The sequence below is a fragment of the Homarus americanus genome, unplaced genomic scaffold, assembly GCF_018991925.1.
Source record: "Homarus americanus isolate GMGI-L3 unplaced genomic scaffold, GMGI_Hamer_2.0 scaffold55640, whole genome shotgun sequence".
NCBI classification, from domain to species: Eukaryota; Metazoa; Arthropoda; class Malacostraca; order Decapoda; family Nephropidae; genus Homarus; species Homarus americanus.
In genome coordinates, this window is record NW_024713650.1 from 2,114,007 (window position 1) to 2,132,129 (window position 18,123).

Consider the following 18,123-nt stretch of genomic DNA (forward strand, 5'->3'; position numbering starts at 1 on the left):
ACAAGTGATACTGACGATGGTGCAGGTGACGTGCATGAGAATGTTGGTGATGAACTACTTGGTGATGTTGGGGAGCCTAGTGTTGGTGGTAGTGGTGATGGTGGAGCACCACATGATGCAGATTGCAGGGGTCAGGGGCGTAGCCCCCAAGGCCCTATAGAAAAAAAAGGCAGGATGAGAGAGCGTAAGGTTGATGAATGGGCAAAGGAGGTTGCCAAGTGTAAACAGAATATGGGTGAGGAATATGTAAGTTACAGCACCAAGAAAGTAGTCAAGCAAGGGAAGGCAGGTTGGCCCTCCCTGCCCAGATGGCTGCTTCAACAAGCTTGGCAGGGATAACATCGACACCATTTTCACCAATTTCTGGGCAATTGGTGACTATAACACCCAGAATGGCTACCTGCAAACACTCATCAGGGACGTGCCCGTGAAGAGAAAGCGGACTGAAGCTGAAGTGAGCCGTATGCCTTTTAACTACCATTTTCTGGTGAAGCTTCGGCAGCACGAATTTAAGGTTTTGCCACCAAGATTTCACTTCTATTCACGGGCTTGGCAAGAAAAGATGGAGGTCCTCATTCATAAGAGGGAGGAATCACCAAGTGGAACGCCCATCTCTGACAAGCGAGGACATCATCCATCCACCAGGGCCGTCACAGGGAGCCGCCTGTAACATGTGCGTGAGCACATTCGTGCTCTGTCAGTGCTCGCTAGCCATTACAGCCGTGCACACAGCCCTCACAGGCAGTACCTGGAGGTCGGGGGCAGCATCACCGAACTCCACATCATGTACCTGGTGTGGATGAGCGAACATTATCCTGATGAAGAAACTGTCTCCGGAATTTTACCACAATGTGTTCACGAGGGACTACAACATCGTGTTCCGTGTTCCTCTCACCGACGTCTGCAACACCTGTGAGAAGCTGGAGACCCAGACCTCATCCCTCCAGAAGGATGGTCAGGACACCAGCGACGTGAGGAACACCCTGAGGGAGCACAAGGCCATCGCACAGGTGCCTCGGGACCTTCTTCACCAGGCAGAGCAGGGTGGCCCTGGGAATGGCGATGTCAAGACGGTGGTCATCGACCTGCAGCAGACCCTTCCTCGCCCCCGTCTACGTGCAAACAATGCCTACTATAAGCAAAAGTTGTGGGTGTACAATTTTTGTGTATACAACATGGACAAGCGGGAGGCTAGTATGTTTGGGATGAGGCAACAGGAGGCAGGGGGGCAGACGAGATAGCTAGCTGTCTGATGAAGTGGCTGAAGGTGAGGAAGGACGACCGTGGTGAGGCCTTTACCCGGTTACGGGTTTTCTGTGATAACTGCGGCGGCCAGAACAAAAACATTTTCATGATTCTCATGGCCCTACAGCAAGTACATGTTGCTCACCTCGCCAGGGCCGACTTCATCTTCATGAAGAGTGGTCACTCGTACCTCCCCTGTGACAGGACCTTTGGCAGCATAGAAAAAAACTGAGGAAGATGTCCCACATCTAAAGCACTTTGCAGTACAGTGAGTTCTGCTATAAAGCGTGTTTTGACAAAGCGAATTGGCTCTAACGCGATTTATGAATAGAGGAACGATATTTGTATAACGCGAACGCTTGTTTGCTGTAACGCGATTTTTGCTTACTATTTCTCCAATTTTGTGGTATTAACTGTGAATATGATAAAGAAGAATATCCCCAAGAAGCGTTCTGTTGATAGCATTCCCGGTGATGATCGTAAAAGAAAGGCTATAACACTTGAAGAGAAACTCGATGTTATCAACCTCAAAATCACCCTTCTCCCCCATCAAGTTATATTCATATTTCTTCACGGTAAAGTGTTACATTTACTGTATGATTTCATTATTAGATATGAATGTAACATTTATTTAGACTGTGCTAACCTTTGTGTTAGGCTAACTACTAAAAATTTTTCGATTTCGAGTAGTAATCTGCACCTAACCCTATTTTCTCCATAAGCCCTGTTATTTCTATTACGTGAATTTCTATAACGCGATGTTTTACAAGAACACAACTATCTGACTGTATGTCCTTATCATTGGCAAAGCAGTCAAAAAGGGTTTCCCAGTTAGTGTCATGCAGAGGGAGGACTTCTTGTACGTGCGAGCCTTCCTCAACTAAGCCACTAAGTGACTAGCACCCGGCTTCGCCCAAGCCTGCCAGCTTGCCATAGACAGGGGGTTTCCTGAAGGATTCATCATCACAACGAACTATTGCCCGGCAGATGTGGAAGGGAACATCATCAAGATCCGCTTGATGAAGGGGAGAGGACACTGGGTGAAGAAGAAGTTAGATCTCTCCCAGGTGGTACTCTCGCCTAAGTACATACACAACAGGCTACTGGCACCAGAGAAGGTCAACGACCTTATGAGTCTCCTGAGCCTTCTGGAGGGTAGAGCCCAGGAATGGCTCCAAGACCTGATAGCCAGGCAGGACGACCTCAGAGGGGCAGGTGAGGTTCAGCAACGTGAGGAGTTGGTCGACGATCCTGACGACACAGCTACGTGGCCCTGGGTGCTCCGGGAGTGTAGTCACACCCCACCTACCTGCAACGTTGACGACCTGGACTGTTAAGGAATACGGCTACAGGACTACTCTCTAAGGATTTATTAATGCTACCTTCTTTGCTGTTTGGTGAGTGTTACTATTTTTTTTATGTTCCCTGATTCATCTATTATCACTTATTTTTCTTCCAGAATGATATACATTCTTTGTTTGTCTTAACATTAATGAGTTTGTTATAGGTTGTAGGATTTTTTTGTTTGTCATTAATTTGGTAGAACTATAAACTATTTATGTGTTTATGGGTAAGTGCAAGGCTACTACACAGGAACTTTGAATGAAAACAGTCATGCTGTTGACTCAGCACGCCCTCCCGTGGAACACCCTCAGTGCTACCAGTGTGTGAAGTTGGTGTATGGTTGTGTGTGTCGTGATGCCTTGAGTGTAATTGCAAAAGATAACTTTCTTTGATATTACTGTACCTTCCATTGCAATGTCTGGCAGTCAACCTAGTACTAACAGTACTGTCCTTAAACGTGAGTACGTACAGGAAAGTGATGCACATGCTGCTTCATAGATTCCCTTTAAAAAACATAGGTTTATGAGACATCCGCTTGTACAAACTCAATGTGACAGTGATGAAACAGATATAAAATACGATTATGATAATGATAATGAGCCACAACAGGATGAAAGTGAGTCTCTTAATGACAATAACACTGTCATTGCAGAAAAAAAAACCATACATCACGTTATGAACCATCGGAAGATCGTTTCAGAGACCATGATGACTTACCTGTCAACAATGAAAGTGATTATCATAATGACAATAACACTTTGAATGCACACAATAACTTTTTAGTGTGCTACAAAGCATCCAAAGATCTTTTTGCCGACTATGACGAGTTAAAAGACAATGTGGCACGCATTGACGATGATAATGACGGTGAAAGTGAGCTCAAAATAGATGAAACTGAGTATACTCATAATACAAAAAGTGACTGCTATGCATCACAAGACCTTTTTGCAGACTGTGAACCGGTACAGAGTTACGTGACATGCACCGACGGCAATAATGACGATGAAAGTGAAGATGAAAATGATGATAGTGAGTCTAATGGTAACACAAACAGTGACACTAATGTATCACAACAAGAACATATAGACTGTGAGAAGGTACAAGTGGACAGTGACGAGACATGCATTGACCTTGATAGTGATGAAAGTGAGTCTGACCCACTGAATGCTAGTGAAAGTGAGCCCATACCTCAGTCTTATAATGAAACTGAACTGTTGCCGACAAAAAATCAATGATTTAGTTGATGAAGAATTTGTGTGGCAATTTTTAAGAGAGGGCAGAAAAAGACTTTGATCAGTACTTGATTGATTATGACGAGGCCGTTAAAGTTATATGCACTCCACAGGATTTACGTAACTTCAAGTTGCTACGGTCTTCAGGGATAACAAAACGGGGGGGAGGTTCATAGGGGGGTTAAGACGAGTGTTGGTTTTGGTGATCATTAACTTGTTTTACAGTATTAGCCCACAATAATAAGAAAATTATGCAGAAAAAAGTGATTATTGTTGGTTTGAGGCTCAAACATCTGTACATCACAGGGAGTTATTCTCATTCAACTTGTGATAAAATAATAACTATCCACAGTACTAACTGCAAATTTTCACAGTTCACTTGGAGAGGAATTGAGCTGCACGATAAAAAAAATTAACCCTTAGCTTTAAAAACAAAAAAGTTATGGTTGTTTGAACTTCGAAAACTTTAAACCCGTTTTTCTCAGCTTTTTTAATTTGGCGCTTCACCCCCTTTGACGCGGAGCGCCTCATATGCTGAGACTATATTTTCCTTGTGTAACAAAAGTGTTCTGCATTGATGTTCCTTCCCTTCTACAACACAGTGCTATGATTTCCATCTAGCTCAGTGATGGTCCTAAAGTCAATTATTAATGTTAAACTCTCTATCTACATCAACATGCATCTATAAATGTGACCCGTGACCTGACCTCCGCGTATAGGGGCTGTAAATGAATGATGGCATCCCTGAAGGCGTTCCAATAAGCTTGACCAAGAAGCTAGAGGTCTCATCTTTCTTCTGAAGTTGATCCCCGTCACACACCTGCCACCATAACCAGAGATACAGTATAGACACCTTCCAATTTTAAACGTTTATTACAGTAGTAAAAACAAACGGATAAAGCTACAGCAACAAGCAAGTCAATGTATACAGTACTGTACCAATAAAGAAAAATTTAAAAAGTTTTATTTTTAACCTATACAGTTTCATCATGAGTTCCTTTTGTAGCTCAGCACACAAAAGCATACACGCACGCGCACACACACACACAAAGTTAAGAGACAGACAATCAGAGACAAAGAAAGATAACTTCAATATAGTTACTGTGTGGGAGGGGTTAAATCATCATACTGAAGGGATTAAGTCTGAAGGGGTTAACCCTTACGCCCCGGGTTAGGGTGCCGCCGGCCATACCCTGAATGCGGAGTTAAACGAGAAAAATCAACTTTTCCAAAAATAATTTTTAACCTTTATAAAAGATAAAACAATAAAAAAGACCTAAGAAAAACTATACATTGTCCCTCTATATTCTTCCGTGGCGCCTCAGTGACGAGACAAGGGGAAAGTTTTTTTTACATCGAGCGCTCGCTGTCTCTACGCACGTAGGGGTCATTTTCCTGCTTGCCTTTGTGTCCGAGTTAGCCAATAATGTATTTATTTACTGATCATAATACTTATTTCCTATAACAATTAATTTAGACTTTATTTTATTTGCATTACTCTTCATAAGAAGTTCTCAGTGACACACACAATCAGTCGTCAGGCTTTATGTCTGGGAGAGCACGTAGGTCATACAAATAATTATTAGAATACTTGTATATACATATATAACATAATCATAGCATTATTATCTAGTAATACTAAACAACTTTTACGTAATATTACTTTGATACAACATGATAAAATGTACCAACAATGAAAATAAACAGACAAAAGTAGTTATTTACCAAGAAGCTTCCCTCTGACCGCGCGTAAGAGGGAAGGAGATAAGAGGGCCATTTTTAGCCTGTCTTTGTGTCCAAGATGGCCAATAATTCATATATTTACTGATCATAATACTTATCTCCTATAAATAATTAATTTATAATATTTTATTTGCATTAATTTTCATAAAAAGTGCTTGGCGACACACAGCAGTCTGTCACCAGCTCTCTGGTTGTCTTTGTGTTTGGTAGAGCAAGAAATACAAAAAATAGTAATAATTCCACAAATAAATACATTTATAACATAATTATAGCATTATTTTACAGTAATACTACACTACAATACAACTACACTACTTTTAGCAATATTACTTTGATACAACATGATAAAATAGACAAATAATGAAAATGAAACAAACACAAGTAGGTAATTATGTTGAGGAAGCGTCCCTGTGGCCGGGGTGTGGCGTGACAGGCAAATAGTCGCTTGGGAACCTGATTACCCGTGCTGGGCATTTAAACAGTGGCGGGAATAGGCGGACATTCTGGAACGTCACCCGGGGCCTATAGGTTAAATCATAGTAACAGAGGAGTTTAGAGAAGAATAATGAACAAAAAACTTACATTACAACAAAGATTTTAAAAAGTTGGTACAGTACACATGGAAGAACACTCACCTGAAATCTGTCAAGAATTCTGGCCGTTGTGTCGGAAGAATCCCGCATCATCTTGCACAGTAAACGTTCACGCCGCGTCATCAATCTACCGTGACTACACATAAAGTTCATCTCCAAGTCCAGATTTAAAATTGGTAGACCGTGTTCTCGTTTAGCCTTTCTGCAGGACAAGTAAAACATTACACATATATCAGATAAAGTTAATTAATTATTAATCAACAACATTAATGTCTGCTTATCCCTTAAATGGCAGCTAAGTATTCCTGCTTCACCCACATATTCACAAAATTGGAATGCAAGGAACAGAAACATCCCCTGATGACAGCTGCCATCCTTACACCTAACTTCCACTGATGACAGCTGCCATTCTTACACCTAACTTCCACTGATGACAGCTGCCATTCTTACACCTAACTTCCACTGATGACAGCTGCCATTCTTACACCTAACTTCCACTGATGACAGCTGCCATTCTTACACCTAACTTCCACTGATGACAGCTGCCATTCTTACACCTAACTTCCACTGATGACAGCTGCCATTTAAGATTTAACATACATGATGCACACCTTAAACGTGTACATTAACTGGCTGTATAAGCAGACATTGACTGTACTTAAACCCTTCTGTCATGACAGGTTAAAGATGAACAAATTATTAAGTACAACCTCTCTTGACTCATAATATATCCAGTTAACAACAAAGAAAATATATCTTATCAACAGGAAGACTCACTCATTGGTGCCCCCTGAGTTAGGCTAATATAACCAATAATGAAGACACACTAAATAAAAGTCACACTTAAGAATATACCATCAAAATGTTTAAGTACACAAAACACTGATGTATCATAAAGAAGAGACATATTAGTGAATCACCCTGTTAGTACTGTACAACTTCTCTACCCAGAATGGCAAGTACAGTATTAACTTTATCTTGACACCACACCCTATAATAACCTTCCTTCACACAGCATGTCTCCCTGTGCCAACAGATCCTCTAACCCATATTCTATATAAAATATTTCTTTACCTAACCTCATCTTCATTTCAATTACAACTATTCCAACACACATCTCCCTCAAGTGTCAGAGCATCTACACATACAAACTATATCATTTAACCCCCTATGTACAGATCCCACCTCTGAGCTGAATAAAATCATCTAGCATTAGCCAAATTAAACATTAAAAGTGACATTCCCACAGTGAAGGAGTTAAGTTGACATCTACTATAACATCTGGTGAGTGATACAGTATAATCAAACAAATCTATATTCATCATCAACAACTCGCTCTTGTGCACAACCGTGACCTCAAACAGTTATAAACATACATCTTCCAACAGTAATTTGGATGAAATAAAATGTGGTGCTTAATCTTTAGGTGATCCTCAAGAGAGACTTTCTTTAATCATGGCTTCTAGAAAGACAGTTTACACTAAAGCTCTTTCTGGTGTCCATACAAGACATAACTTGAGAGTAAGAAGACTGTGTTGTATGATCCACAACTCTATGTAACTTTAATCAGTTGTAAATAATGAACAGATTGAACAGTGTTCATCCCAAGGTATGCTTATTCCAGAAACTACATCACAGGAAAAATCTATAAGTAAACATTCAATTTAAATCAATATATTTATTGAATTCTGCAAAAAGAAGTTACATAAAAGTCACATATAAAAAGTTTTCATGACATACAAAACAAAAACAATGGAAAAACCTGAGGAATGCGGCCTCTTTCACCATCCCCACTAGATCCACACCGGGTATTGTACTTGTTGGGCTGAAAGGAACATTCATAAGTTAAACCAGAAAGACTATTTGTGTGGTCTGGCACCTATCAACATTTCTGGGATGTACAACAAACCCCCCTTAAGGTAAGATGTACAACAAAAAACCCAGTGCCGTAGATCGAGAGTTCAGTCAACCCGGTGAATGAACCTGAATGGTTGAGCTGGTCCCGTGATACAAGAGTGCTGTGTTGTTATTCAGATGATGAAGTTTGTGTTCGTACTGTAAAGGATGATGATGATGATGATGATGATGATACTATTTAATCAGTAAGATTGTGATATATGTTTACAATAAGATAAGTATGTTTATAAACTATGCAGTTATACAGTTCAGCAAGCATAGAGTCAGTGCAGATACTGTTCATTATTTACGAACACTGCAGCCTCTTGTTGCCAGTAAGAGAGCTCAGGCTCTCAAATGGTTCAGCTATATCAATATTGTTATTAATGTCCACTCTGTATCAGTATTTTCGTGGCTAAAAATACTTTTTCAATATCAAAATTAGTAAAGATTCTTTAAAATTATAGTATCTCCAATCTTTGTGCCTAGCTTTTCCAAGATCTCTATAAGTTTATTGTGCTTTATCTAATCTCAAGCTTTTTCAAAATCAACAAAGCTGATATTCAAATTTATTTGGACCTCTAAAGCCCTTTCACTCAAATTTCTAAAACCAAATATAACTTATCTAGTTCCGTTTCACTTTCTAAATCAATTTTGCTCTTCACATAACCCACTTTCTATTCTAAGCTTTATTCTACTTAAAATTATGTTTAATAAAACTTTGCTGGCATGACTTACTGATTAATATGCATTTACTTTGTATATAATATACAGTATTGTATATTTATAATTATCAATTTGGTAATAATATAATAACCCTCTCATTAAAAAAAGTTTCTCTAAATAATGTGATATTACTTATAAATCCAATCGTTGTGTGCGAGGCAGTCCAAGAACAACAGCTGCAGCTCCTCTGCCCAAGAAGACTTTCCACACAGTGAGTAACAACATGATGTCTAGTTGGCCAAACTCTCGCTATCTGTGGCTCTGAAGAAACACTTAAAGTATGATGCACAACAAAACTCCCTTTAGGTTAAGATGTTAAAATTCTACATCTCGGAACATATTGATGAGTTGCCCAAATTACCACATACTACACTGGCCAATCAACAAGATATTTTAAAATTTTGGATGGATTATAAACCTCTCGAGTGTGCAAAGTACTGTACATTTTTGTATAAGTCCTACTGAAGGGGTCTTATCAGGTTCAATGTCAGCACAATACTGATTTTGGGCCCATTAACACATTATAAATATCTCCTTTGTACACAAACACATACACACACACACATACATACATACATACACTCATACATGCATACACAAGCTCCAAAAACAGTATCATTTCAACTTTGGATACCTGATCATATGAAGCCTTTTATCTTCAGTGGGTCGCTCAGGAGACATCAAGAGACGGGTAAAGGCCGTTAACTGAATCATAATACTGACTGATATCTTCTGTACCTGTTTTGAATAATGAAGGATTTTTTTTTTAAATCATTCATACACCAGTTTCTCTCAGTAAAGACAATATATGGAATGTTTAGCAAAAATACCCATTATAAACAATTTTCTCTCCAACTTATCATACACAAGAAATAAATAAAAACTCCCACCTGATTCCATGTCTATTTGTATATATGCAAAACCTTAAGAATCTTTTATAGCACCATAATATTGTCTGAAACTTGAAGATGGTCGGGACAAAACTATTCCACGTCTGGTAGGTAGGTTGTACTCGTCAGTTCAAGTGAGAAACTGTAAATGGCTAGTTTTGTCCTGACCTGTTTAAGATTCTTCATGAAACACCACAACATAAAATAAGAGAGATGCATGTTATGGTTCAGACATGGTTAGCAGGTGGGACTTAGGCCCATTCAAGAGGAATATTTTACGGCACTAACCCTTAATTGGCAGCTATTGACTCACCAACTACCCCCTCTCCCCTATAAACACAAAAATGAAATACAAGAAACATGAAACTTCCACAGATGATAACCACCATCCTGATAGCTAACTTCCACAGATGATCGCTGCCATTTAAGGGTTAATATACAAAATGTAGCTCCTCTTGGGCTTAAGTTGGTTCTAGAAGAAGTGAAAAGCTTATAGATAAGACTATTATCTGGCAGTAAGTATTTTGACTTAGGAGAGTACAACAAGAAATAATAAAGTTAATACTAATACTAAATGTATTCAATTCCACTAAATCTATCTCTATCAAACTCACTCCAATCCTAAGTAAATGGGGTGGATGAGATGTGTTCAAACATTACAATACTCACCACCTTCAGTTCTAAGTGAGAGATTCTATTGTATGGTGGAGGGTTACCTGGCCTCACTGTCTTGGTCCTCTTATATGATAAAAGGACTTAAAAACTCACCCAATCCCAAAAATTTGTCACAGACATCAATATGTTTTCAACAAGTGACACTGCTGTCTGCCTCACTAACATACCAATCAAGGGTTTAAAACTATATATAATACAATCCAATTAATAGTTTCTAACAGGCTGCTGCCAAGTCATCTTGTGTGTGTCACCACCCTTGTAACTTGTACAGTACGTACTAAAAATTAGGGACACACGGAAGATGGACAACAATACTGGAGGTCAGTCTCCTTGTCTTTTACACTTGGTATTGCTTTTCCATAATTCCTCATTCATGCGTTAGGTTTACCCAAGACAGAAAGGAGAGAAAATAATAATATATTGAGGTAGCCACAGTATGTCATATATCCAGACAGTAAGTCATCAATATATGCAAAGGATGCCTTCCTGAAAGCCCTCACATAAACAGAAAATGCATATATTGAATACTTAGTTAGATGGGAAAATACAGGATGCGTTCCAAAACCCAAAATAAAAATGTTCTCGACCCAATTTCAAGACAAACAAACCATAAAACAAATCAATACAATATTGTACTTATCAATAAAAGCAGATACATCAGCTTGGGTAGACGAGATGATGGAGGTGGTGGTAGAGGCTTAACATAGTGGGTGATTGTGTTGGAGTGACATCTGCAGGGTCATCAGGGTTGGACTCCATATCAAAAAGTATGACATCTCGCATAAGGCTGAATTTTGCTTGCATTAATTAAATTCCTGGTAGGAATATGGTCTTCGCACATATCAAGGACTTACTGTACTTGACTTCAATTTCTTTAACCTTTGAAGTCTCCATTATTACCATCTGTATCTAGAATGTTACAATACATAATAATAATCTCCTTCTATTATCATCAATATTAATCTTCTTGGCATCTTCATTATGTCTATCATGTTTCATTTATTTCCTCTTGCAGTTTCTCTTCTCCATTTTCATCATCTTAAGTTTCTTCTCCTAATCATCATTGTCATTTTTTCTCTTTGATCTTAATTTGTGCATCAACTCCACTGTACTGTATACTATCAATAATCCATTGGGTATTGAGTATGCAGAGGCTAAAGGACCTAGAAGCTTGGCAAAGGTTCCAACTTAAGTGATCAAAGCCAGAACTTCGAATTAGTGATATATGTGCTACCCTATACCTGCTAGCCTACAACTGCTACCCTACACCTGCTACCCTACACCTGCTAGTCTACACCTGCTAGCCTACAACTTCTAGCCTACACCTGCTAGCCTACACCTGCTACCCTACAACACAACAACACTGCCATTTTGTGAAATTTGAAGAGACACATTATAAAACTTTGCTAAGGTGCTGCATAGATTTAACATGAACACAAGTGTAGGGTTAAAGTAGAAGTTTCTGACAGTACATTACTCAAGTGAGCTTCTATTGTCAATGTTTAAGGACCAAAAACCCCAAGAAAAATAAAAGATGTAAATAAGCTACAGCAATTTCCATACAACACAAAAAAAAATGTGGTAGATTTTGTATAACCTCGACGGTGAGACCACGACCTCCACACCCCAACAATGTGAGACACCAAACGACATGTAACAGTGACTGGCCTTATTCAGAGCGAGAAAGTCACCGCCTCCTGAGGACGTCCCCTACAGGCTCGGGATCCCTACACTAACCATCAGCTCACATGACTTAACAATGTATTCTTACCAAAGAACAACACTTCTATAAACAGGATAAAATTTACCATATTAGATAATTATAAGAAAAATGGAAAGATTAGGGAATTATTTCTAATCTGTATATATATAAAGAACTATTTGATTACATTAAGGTAATTCAATATGTGTCTGGAGGGCAGTTAAAATGTACAGTGTGTAAACAAGGTTGTGTTTGAACCACACAGGTGTATAACATGGGAAGGCTTGTACAAAATATTAATTTAAGGTTTTCTTCATATAAAAAGCACAGTAACAAAACGATTTTTCCTTCAAAGAAATTGAGTCAGTTAGATAAAATACTGTTGTCATATAAAACATAATGTCTAGATATAACATACAATAAATTTTGGTCTTAGAAGATAAATAATTTTTTTCTCCATACTCAAGTCTTTTCTAAATCTTTAAGTTTCAGTTCCCAATATTTTCTTTCAAGGTCGGCTGCGTTCTTCTGTGACTCAAGGACCTGCAGCTGTCGCTGGTGTTGACGGTCCGCCGCAATTCTTTGCTCTTCAAGAACTTGCATTTGCCGCTTATGATGTTCTTCATAATAACACTTTTGAATCTCAATGAGTTTAAGTTGTTCATCATGAACAGCCTGATCAAGTTCCAGGCGTCTTTTGTTACGCTTAGCATTAAATTTTAGCGCCGCATCATACGCTTTTCCTTTTCTGGGCACCATTTTTCTCTTCACAGAAGATGTTCTATCATGCTCAGGTAAACTATGGTTCACAAGACTAAGATCAACTTTACTTGTTGAACCTTCTAGTTCAGCTCTCTCTATAATTACTGGTGTCACCTCCGGACAAGGAAGAGTTATGTGTGTGTTGTTAATGAGTGAGGACGAGCTGTCATTCGCATCTGAAATATAAATTGAAATGTGTAAACACATCAATGAAATGGATCTTTTTAACAAAATATTATTAAAGCAACAGTGTGTGCGTGCGTGTGTGCGTGCATGTTTAGTCTTGTTCTAGCCACCCTACATTACTAATAAATGGTTTAGAAAAAACAATAATAATAATTCCTTACCATAAGAAAAAGATGGTATATTCATGCATGACAATATGAGTTTTGTGGAGTGTGTGATAAGGAAGAGGTTAAATAAGGAAAAGGATAAAAGACACTTGTGAACAGCCATCATTGTGACACTTGACAGTTGCATAGTAATATAATACAATGAAGACCACATGAAGATTTGCCCCCCACCCCACTTCATCTGATAATTGAACATTCTAATGCAACCTTCATATGCTATAAAAATGGCTTCATTAAAAATAAAATCAAACTCTGATTGTCAAAACCAAAAAGCAATACTTTACCTTAACTATTTCACAAACTGCACAGAACAAGTTACTCTAACAGGAATTTCATGAGGAGGCCTTAACCCGTGACTGCTGGTTAAGACTTCTCTCCTTCACCCCATATGAACAAAAATCTTAAGACACATGATGGGCACTGTCCCTACAGCTAATTTTCACAGATTATGATCACCATTTAAGGGTTAAATTCAATCGCAGATTAGAAGTGAGATTGACAAAAGCTGTTCCATAACAGTACATTTACAAGTGTCTATAACAAACAGAAACTGTGTAGTGTACAATAGTAAGATTACACCAAGTCTAAAACATTGTGTGAAATAACCTTGACAGCAAAGTCAAAACTTGTTATAACAACTCACCGGAATCATGCAGAATAGCTTCAACATGGAGACTTGCATCCGGGTCCATTGTATTATCTTGAGGCTCCAACTCCTTCTCAATAAGAGGAAGGACCTGAGCACTGAGGCGGTCCACAAGACCCAGTGGAAGCTCTTCTCCTGTCTGACTCTGGTGCTCCTTCAAGCGCATATAATATTTCCTCGCTCTGCGTAATACATCACAATTGTAACAAAATATCAGGTTCAATTTCAAATCTGCCCTACGCTTAAGTTCTTTCTTTGTCAGAAGAACCACAAGATTACTAACAAAATATGTTGTCAATAGCCACATTCATATGAGAATTAATTCATAATCACTGACAATACAGTACTCTCATATATATATTTAATACATATAAACCCAAAACATCTAAATATGGTATAAAAAAGCATTGACAATATTAACATGAGATCGTTAACATTAATCTGACCAACTGTGTCACCTAATTATCTTATACTATTGTACTTGTCGAAAATTACAAACTTTTTTAATCAACCCAACAATCACCCACTGATACTGTAATCTCATTTTAAGGAATTATACATACCTATTACGGATATTTTCCCAAATTTTTCGTACTTGCTGAGAAGACTTGCTGTATCCTGTGGCAGCATTGAAGCGGGCAGCAATGTCCTGCCAAACTGCCGCCTTTTTAGACACGGCAACAAAACTCGTCGATTTATCATCAATTATCCCCTGGAATTCCTTGACAATTTTTATCAAGTACTCCTTCTCATACTCTGTTATGGGAGATGCTCTTATGGCACCTTTGCCGTGCTTGTATTCGCTTTGTGAAACATACAACTCAGACTGGTTGGGCTTCTCAGACCTGTGCAGAAAAATTCCTTACCAGACACGAGAGAAGTTTATAAAAGAAGTACTGTAGCTGGCTTATGTAAACCCTGGAAAAGGTAGAGGAGGAAGAATATACAGTAATTTACTCAGGAAATTGGCTGTATAATGTTGCTGTTGTTGATGTGACGGCTGAGGTGATGAAACTATAGTATAGTATTACTGTACCAGTAATGCCGGGGTAAATTAATAGGTTACTCTTGAAGGCCGAGTATCATATGAAGGAACATTACAGGACATAACGAAATTGAAGCTATGACACTCACATCCTCACGATGGAGAATCACTATAACTATTTGTATCAAGTCTATAACATGATGTACATTCAGCAAAAAAATATTTTGCACCCCTTGGTCTGATGGCTTCTGCAACGATCACTGACTGAGGCCATGTTAATTTGTTAAGGTTGGTATTTCTGGTTGTGTGATGCATTGTATAACCACTATGATGTATTTTTTATATCACATATAGTTAATACAGAGAAATTAACAGGAACAACCCGCGTAAATTAGTGTTGTTCAGAATTCTTGGTCCGGTGTGTCATATTTTATAACACCATAAAGGTGCAGAAAAAAATTTTGTTGACTGGACTGTCTCCAAAAAAATTATCGTTAGCCATTAGGCTCGATGTAATTTGAGGTTTTCTGAGCACTGTTACTCGACCTGTTTCTGAATGGTTGGCAATTCTACATCCGCGACCTACGAACATGAATGAGTACAGTACTGTATGTACGTTATCAAATGATGCGAATTCTCGGAAGTTTCAGATCATCTACTATATTACATAATTCAGAATAGATGTCATAAATAGATACCAACGCCATGCCAGTCACCAAAGGGATCTTACATCGAATGGAGCAAGGAATTATTGGGGAGACATTGCAAGATGTGAGAGGAGCTATCATTGACCTTAACAACGAGGGGACACATAATGATGGGATACTGTACCATGACAAACTGGGGTGAGAAAACCCACAGTTGCACAAAGAGTTAAGTGCCAACCACAAATGTCTTACTATAGGTAGACAGGTGTTCTGTTCCTACAAGACCCTTGATGTGAAACCTTATTTCGGTGTTAAATCAAAGCAGTTTACATATCAGATCCCATGTAGACCAATATATTGCTGTAGCTGTTCACTCTAATATCAAGTACCATTTGTTAGTCAATCTTCATAAATCAGACATATCATGAACAACATGGGTAGGTATATTGTGAAACTTGGTATGAATGAAAATCTGCTACTACAACGATGGAATGGTGAACTGTTAGTTTTGAGGTCTGTCTCAGTCATGATGTTCCGAAACACTTCCATTTAATGTACAGTATATTTTAGTATTAATGTAATTAAAGATATATAGAATACAGTACTATATTTAAAAAGTAAATTATGCTGTGCCTGAAGTTTTAAATCACTTTTATATACTGTACATGTAAAAAAAATATAGACTATCTTTACTATACAGGAAAGCCTCCGATAACGACGGTTTTACTAACGACGATTCATATTCAAGACCCTGGTTAATTTAGGACCCAGTTCAATTTACACTATTATTTTTTTTTGCATTTACGAGAAGAAAAAGACACGCCTTGCACATGGAGGCTGCTGGGCTTGTGAATGGTGATGCCAGCATCACTAGTATAAACAGTTGCAGCTTGGTGGGCCTTTTGTTTTCACGCATGTGAACAGGAAAAGGAGAAAACATTCTGATTTCTTACGGAATTTTTGCATCCCTATTAAACATGAGCAAGAGAGCAAGTGATGGTAGTGCTGGTTCAAAAGCTAAAAGAAAGTGTATAAGCTTAGCTAAGAAACTATTTGTGTTAAAACGATATGAAAAGGGCGAGAGGTCTGTGGATATTATATGGAGCAAGTAATGAACATATTTTCTGAAGTGGATCCATTAACAGAACGAAGCATTAAAATTAACAGGGACATGAAAAACATAAATGACCTCTACATAAAGAAGTATAACGAGAAAAGAAAGCAGCTGTACAAGGTTCTTTCGACAGCTTTATTATTCAAAGGCCTAAACCATCAACTTCACCTACTGTACCCTCTTTACATAAACAAAGTCTTCCTCTTATACAAACTGTCACCGGATAATAAAGGTCATAACAAAACACAGGCTGACGGCACAAGAGACTAATAGGCTTATAAGAGGTACAATTGATAAATATTGTCAACAATATATATATATATATATATATATATATATATATATATATATATATATATATATATATATATATATATATATATATATATATATATATATATATATATATATATATATATATATATATATATATATATATATATATATATATATACGGGCATCCCCCGGGTTATGGAAACTCTGGTTGCGGAAATTCGCTCTTACGGATTTTGTAAATTACAGTATTACCAATAAATTCGGGATACGGACAAAAACTAGCCTTTACGGAAATTGGGTAAATTTTTAAGTTAAAATTTTTGTTTCAATACTATTAGGAAAAAATATACAGAAATTATACAATTTATTTCGTGTGGATTTCTTGGTGGTTGGTACAATACTGTACTGTACAGGGCGAGGCAGGAGTCAGTAGTGCCCCTCCGTCTCCCTCCCAGTAACTCCGATAACACCACCTTACCTTACCTCACCACCTCACCTAATGCAGCACTTAACATTGTTTGTGTAAGTTAAATTCAAGTGCTTTGTATATTTATTATCATGTTATATCATAAGATAATCAATGTATTTGTGAAAACAAATTATTTTCATTCATAAATGTGCTCCTATATATATATATATATATATATATATATATATATATATATATATATATATATATATATATATATAATTAAATAAATAAACTTCGGTGTTTTACCCTTAAAATATCTTGTGTTTTCCATTACAGAACCACATCATCATTACCAACACCAACCAAAACTCTCCTCTAGGTGACTGAGGTGTCCCGAGCCAGTACTGTACTGTACCATTAACTCTCCATCAGTCAACAAGGTCTCAACTCATCCCCCAAAACATAATCTTTTTTCTCCCATAAATCACAAGTGCCTCGGCTCTACACGGTGTAAATAATGCCTCGCCTTTCTCTCTCAATCACCAAAATCTTACCATAACACCTTCTTCAGAACTGTTTCTTCCATGTTTCATCGACACAAACCAGTAAAACCAAAAACACTTGACTACAGTAACAGGCAGACCTCCTGGAAAATTTTCTCACCTTGTAAGAAGAATTTATTTCATCATAAAATCCTTCAGACAAGACAACTTCAAGTCCACATAATTACAGTACGCATCTGCAGGTAAATCTCTTTCCAAAGGCCTGTAATGGTTTTGCATGTACACTACAGTACATACAAACTTCAGTTCCATAAAATAGGCACGAGCTGCCTGAATGCTGGCATTGTATACAGTATACCGTACAGTTAGACATATACAG

The 18,123-nt window shown here is 37.9% G+C and overlaps 1 protein-coding gene across 3 annotated transcripts in view; it reads right to left on the reverse strand.

Annotated features, from left to right (window-relative positions):
- Positions 1-18,123, reverse strand: part of LOC121873219 (cysteine-rich protein 2-binding protein-like) — a 45,483-nt gene that overhangs the window by 20,955 nt on the left and 6,405 nt on the right. For 2 of the 3 annotated variants that reach the window (XM_042376606.1, XM_042376597.1), the window contains exons 9-10: positions 6,200-6,359; positions 4,529-4,641 (exon numbers count right to left, since the gene is read on the reverse strand). In XM_042376606.1, the coding sequence (XP_042232540.1) occupies positions 4,529-4,641; positions 6,200-6,359 (273 nt within the window). Of the gene's footprint in view, positions 1-4,528; positions 4,642-6,199; positions 6,360-7,820; positions 12,985-13,804; positions 13,990-14,370; positions 14,653-18,123 lie in introns of those variants that run through there. The other variant, XM_042376588.1, reaches the window with a different exon arrangement.